The 6,481-nt window shown below is 35.7% G+C and overlaps 1 protein-coding gene across 1 annotated transcript in view; it reads left to right on the top strand.

The window, feature by feature from the left end:
• Nucleotides 1–5,218: 5,218 nt before the first annotated feature.
• Nucleotides 5,219–6,481, top strand: part of rab21 (RAB21, member RAS oncogene family) — a 13,015-nt gene continuing 11,752 nt past the window's right edge. Inside the window, exon 1 of the mRNA XM_016256315.1 lies at nt 5,219–5,572. Coding sequence (XP_016111801.1) covers nt 5,441–5,572 — 132 coding nt within the window. The 5' untranslated portion in view covers nt 5,219–5,440. The remainder of the gene's footprint in view (nt 5,573–6,481) is intronic.

The following is a 6,481-nucleotide window of genomic DNA, read 5'->3' as shown; positions in this document are numbered from 1 at the left end:
ATTAATAAGCTTTACTTGCCAACTTGAGCACACATACAGTGCTTTTAAAGGTTGCTATTAAAAAAATCCCTCAATAAATGAATCACTGAATTAATCCCAATGTTCATCCTAGCTTTGTTCTATATTTAGTTCTGTAGGTTGTGTTTCGGTCAATACTATGTTGTTTAGCATTCAAACATCCACCCACCTCGCAAACAAAGTTCTTTATTTAGTATTTAGTGATTTACACTGGACGCTCAGCGATTCTGTTCGAATGAATCTTAAGAATCGGTTCGAAGAAACGATTCGTTCATGAATCACTAGTTCTCAGAAGAATAAATGAGTAGGAGGAGAAAAACATAAGCTGAAAAATTAATAAGCTTTACTTGCCAACTTGAGCACACATAGTGCTTTTAAAGGTTGCTATAAAAAAAATCCCTCAATAAATGAATCGATCTGCACATAATTTATTATCAGGCTATGAGCAGTACTAGAAGTATTGTTGTTGTCCTGCACTGGATAATCAAAAATCCCATACTTTTAATTTCAGCCACAATTCACAGTTGTCCAGGCTGTCTAAACTGAACAAGCACCAAGGAGACCATGCAGGCAACTTTTAGGCAAGGTTTTGTCAAGCCAATGTTTAGCGTCTTGACAACCTGATGACAGGCCTAATGTTTATTGCCTGTGTTGTCCCACATCTCCACTCTATAATGCTGCAATATAATCATTCGAGTGACATTTTTATATGACTTAATTCTTAACGACATATATAGAATTACATAGTATATATACAGTAGCAGTATATAGCATTTTCATAATGTTATGTTAATATTCCCATTCTCACAAAGGATGAGTTTATTCATTGTGGAATTGCGTTAGCTCATTTAAGTCAAAAGACTTCATTCTATCAGATGTCTAATCCCAAGGCACTAAAAAGCATAAAAGGCATGTAGATATTAAAGCAGTCTTGCTAGAAATGTGGCCCTTTGATTGTCAGCAACACTTGGTTCTTTGTGCAAAATAGATCAGATTTGATCAAGAAAAGACTCAAATGGTAAAAGTCACATGGGCTCTTCATTCAGAACTCTAGCCTGCCCTATAAAACGTGTTGGGCTTATGAACCAGAAAAAAAGATCAATAAAAGAAAATAATAATAAATCAATACAAAAAAATACAAAATAAATCAGGACAATGACTGCAATATCATGTTTTTGCTGAGCGACACGAATGAGTCATTTCTAATGTTTTCATAGCAGTGTTATTTGATATACTATTTATAGTTTTTGTTCATTTTTTATTATTAATTTCAGTCATTTGAGCACTTCAAATGAAACTAAATGAAAATGAGAAATGTTAGCTGATTTTGCATTTCATTTTATTATATTTTATTTCATTTAAGATTTGTTTCAAGTACGTTTTAGCTTTAGTTAAAGGGGTCATATGATGCTATTTTAAAGATCATTATTTTGTGTATTTGGTGTAACAGAATATGTTGACATGCTTTAATGTTCAAAAAACACATTATTTTTCAAATACTGTACATTATTGTAGGTCCTCTATGCCCCGCCTCTCTCAAACATGTCGTTTTCAACAAAGCCCCCTCCTTTGACAAGCGCAGTCTGCTCTGATTGGCCAGCTGACCCAGTGCATTGTGATTGGCCGAACACCACAAGCATGCGTCGGAAATGTAACGCCCCTTACCATAATCACAGCTTCAGCTTTCAAAGTACAGTAAATATCAGTTAATAAATACAGTTAATAATGTCGTTAGTTTTACCATCAGTTCAAGCCCGAAAGGGCAACAGAGTCGCGTGACAGAGCCTTCTTTCTTTGCGTGCACATTTGGGCGGCATTATGCTAATATTTCCACATAGTGACGTAGACATGTGGGGGCGTGTTAGAACGAGCCGTTTTAGGTAGGCGTGGTTGACTCTTAACTTTTATAAAGAATATCTCTTTGGATTTGAGACTTTAGTCTATGCAACTTCACAGATCTTCTTTATGCACCAAGAGCTTGCAACACTCCAAAGAGAAAGAAAAAATTTTAATAACATCATATGACCCCTTTATTAACAATAATAGTTTCCCTGATCCTCAAGCATGTCTTACCACCATCCTCAAAACCTTCTAAAACTCAACATGAGAGGCATCACAAATCCTCTAATTTTACTCATGCACTATTAAGAGGATATATAGGATGTTATTTATTCTGTTCAAACCTGCCAAGTCAGTCTTGTGGCAAACATGGAGCTCTCTGCTGTTGCCATGGTGATCTGATATCTGACATTCACCATGCAGCAACAAGCATCCCTGCCAAAATGCATGGCCCAAAATAGATCTGATGTATTTTATGTGATTAGTCGGAGGGTAACTGCACTCCTGCAGCTGAATCCATATTGGAACTGAAATGGTTTGACTGCTCTTCATGTCTGGAGAGTGATCGTAACAAGCAGCTTATATGTATAGATATTTTACACATTACTAATTCAACATACATTTTTTTTAATATACTTTTTTATATATCATTTTGTAATTATTTAAAAAAATAACAGACAAAGACTTACAAAAAATCCTATTTTAGTAGCTTATTAACATTTTTAAATAATTTTAAAATTGTAAAAACGATACTTTAGTCCTACTAGGTTAGCCTACTATATTGATATTTGAATCAGTTATTACATTCCTATTTCTAAAAAGCTTTCATTTTGATTAAAATGTTTAAAAACTAAGCAACAAAACACACACTGAATGCAGCTTAGTTAAGAGTTCATGTTTGACAGTCGATCAACAAGAGCATAAGCCATTTATAAGCATTTCTCCTGTTTTATTATCTTACTTTATTTATATTTTTACATTTTAGCACTGGTGAGATATGTGGTATCTGCTGCTTTTGAAAGTCATATGACTTTCTACTGTCACTTGTACAAAAATACTCAGTTGATAGAATGGAAGTAAAATGTCATAATGGGAGGGGCTTAATGGCCTGGATGTTATCTCTGATTGGTCAGATTCGCTCAGTTATGTAATTTTTAATGCAGAGATGACATTGTTTGAGATGTCTTTGTTATGGGCTATGGTTAGGGGTAATGGTAGGGGTAGGGTTAGGTCAAATAATGTCATATTTGCATTAAAAATTACATAACTGAGCGAATGACACTTAATGACAGTTGTCATAAACATGCATAAAACCTCCTTCATATTCATGACATGTGTCATGTCATGATTATGAAGGTGTCATGTCAGTCTTATGCACACCCCTTCAAGTAAAGTTTTACCTAATTATCTTTACATTTTAATTCCCTTACGAAAATTAACCATGGTTTTACTACAAATTAAACCAAAACAAACAAAAATAAAACATGGTTACAATAGTTAAACCATGCTAACCACAAACTGACCATGGTTTTGCTACACTAACCATCAGTGTTGGGGAAAGTTACTTTTAAAAGTAATGCATTACAATATTACGTTACTCCATATAAAAGTAACTAATCACGTTACTTAGTTACTTTTTATGGAAAGTAATGCGTTACGTTACTTTTGCGTTACTTTTTAAATCTGGAGAGGGCTTGCTTGTTTGTTTTTAAAATAAAAAAGTTAAATTTTTGGCAAATAAAAAAGCCTTTTCATACCAAAAGTGAAATGAGTAAGCCTCAGGCTGAAGGGAAAGTACATTTACGTCCGTACAGTAGAATGCAGAAGAAGAAATTATATTATATTGATATTGTGAGTGAGATGAATTAATGCATATTTATATTTATTTTAGAACTACAGTAACATCTTACAGGAGAGCGGTCAATCAATAAATTGGGGGGGGGGGGAGAAACTTACGTTACTTATTTGAAAAAGAACCTCAGAAATTCTCTTTTAAATTAAAAAGTAATGCGTTATTTTACTAGTTACTTGAAAAAAGGAATCTGATTACGTAACTCGCGTTACTTGTAATGCGTTACCCCCAACATTGCTAACCATAGTTTAACCATGGTATTTGTAGTAAAAATGTGGTTATACAAATGGTAATCGATACGCCAAAAAAACACGTTTACTACACTTTTACTACAATAAAACCATGGGCGTAGCTTGTGGGGGCGCCAGGGGGGCCTGGCCCCCCCATAGCGATTAAAGAATTTTACTAAATATTTATTTATAAAGTTTTTTCTATGAAGTAAAAATGCATATAATGTAGTTAATAATACATGTAAAAGTTAATACATAAAAGTTAATACATTTTAAATTGTTATTGTAAGTAAATTAATGAATCAAAACAAACTTAACGTCTCCCTCAATCTCATTTGCGTAAAAATTGTCACGTGACGAATCTGCATTTTGGTGGATAATAGACTTAACGGTAATGCTTGCCTGTTGTGTGGAATAAAATGATGTTCCGCGTTTTTAACAACATACACGAACTGCTACACACTACTTTATTGCCAACAATTTACATCCTAATGTTATTTAATTTTCACAGAACACAACCTTTAAATAGATTTTTGAATATAAACTGTTTATCGTCTATTCAGTAAGACTAAATAAAAAGTGCGCGCCTCATTGCACATTAACTAGAATCAAGCCCAACAAATGTCTGTTTTAAAAACAGTGGATGAGTACTCCTTGATTTGCTTAATAAAAGCCTCCTTTGAGATTGTTTCGGCAGACATGTCTATTGTGCATTTTAAAGGTGTTTATTGCTAAGTTTAGTGTGGCAGAATAGAAGCGCAGCTGTAATTCGCGTGCAGTGTATGTGGTTACCATGACAACCTCAGGTACTTGCCACTGCTCTGTGTGAATGTGAATATGTAGATTTACTATAGCAAAACTAAAATGTGTTTAAAAGTAAGTCTGACCAAATCCACCGGTTCGGTTTGGCCCCCCCAAGCTCAAGCTACGCCTATGAATAAAACCATGGTTAATTTTCGTAAGGGTTTAAATGTCAATTTAAGGTCATACCTGCTATTATTCACTGGTTATCACACGGTTTCTGTGTATTTTCTCTGATGGACCAATCACAGTCCTAGTAATCAAATTTAGTATAGCATTTTATAGAGTAAATTTTAATTTACTTGTATATTTAGATATGTCAATGCTTTTAAACAATATGTTAATATGCTCGTAAATTTGACCACACAAATGTCTACAGTAACAAATAAAACGTCCTGAGGATCATCTTCTGGGCCACCGCGCGCCCCCTGCAGGAGTATCCCCTATGTTTGTCAAAGGAAACAGTCAATCCGGGCCCAGATCACCTGACCCCCGCTCCGTAACGTCACTGTGAGCGGAGCGCCATTAGTTTGATAGCAGAGCTTCATCGGGCGCGAGGCAGTGTTTAATAGACGAATCAGTGCGAAGGCTTCGGTGGCTGTTTGTGTGTGTGGCGGTCATCTGTGGATCTCTATGGCTGCTGTGATCGGCTAGGGGCTCGAATCAGGCTTTGTTTTCGTGTCAGGCTGAGAGTTTGGGCATGGCGGCGGCTGGAGGGAAGACGTACTCGTTCAAGGTGGTGCTGCTGGGGGAGGGCTGCGTCGGCAAAACATCGCTGGTGTTGCGATACTGCGAGAACAAATTCAACGACAAACACATCACCACTCTTCAGGTGAGAGAGTCAGCTGGTCTGATCCGATTATTAACTTGCATGCATGACCCAGGCTTCACTCGTTTGTTTGTGGTTTCATCTGTAATATAAATAAACAACGTGTGGCCACATTGGAAGAGTTTTGTCGATTTATTTAACGATTTATCAGCTTGTCAAGTTCGTTATAGCAATAGATCCTGGGCCTATATGGTGATAGATATATAGCACAATAATAACTACAATATTTAAATACTGTAATTACTCCATATAATTATGTAACCGTGTATAAAATGCATATAATATTTAACATGTCAAGCAGTGTGGCATGCTATGCTTTCATTTTTAATAAACGCAGTTTGACTAAATTTTCATGGTTGTTATGAATGCGGTTTGTCATGTTTACCACATAACGTTAGAATTATTGCTTTTAAGATCATTGTAAACATTTGCATGCGTTTAATCACAAATCTTGATGTGGACACTAACTTAGCTAACTTAAAGGGATAGTTCACCCAAAAATGAAAATTCTGTCGTTATTTACTCACCCTCATGTCGTCCCAAACCTGTATGAGTTGCTTTCTTATGTTGAACACAAAAGAAGATATTTTGAAGATTGCTGGTAATCAAACAGTTGGTGGTTGCCATTGACTTTCATAGTATTTTTTTTCCTACTATGGAAGTCAATGGCAACACCAACTGTTTGATTACCAGCAATCTTCAAAATATCTTCTTTTGTGTTCAACATAAGAAAGCAACTCATACAGGTTTGGAACGACATGAGGGTGAGTAAATGATGACAGAATTTTATTTTTGGGTGAACTATCTCTTTAAGTACTTGCTGGTATTCAGTTAGGGGAAGCTTTCTGGCCTTTCTACTAGAGCAGGGGTGGCGAACTCCGGTCCTGGAGAGCCGCAGCCCTGCAGAGTTCA

The sequence above is a fragment of the Sinocyclocheilus grahami genome, unplaced genomic scaffold (assembly GCF_001515645.1).
Source record: "Sinocyclocheilus grahami isolate Dianchi unplaced genomic scaffold, SAMN03320097.WGS_v1.1 scaffold1417.1, whole genome shotgun sequence".
NCBI lineage: Eukaryota > Metazoa > Chordata > Actinopteri > Cypriniformes > Cyprinidae > Sinocyclocheilus > Sinocyclocheilus grahami.
This window is presented reverse-complemented; position numbering and strand designations above follow the sequence as displayed.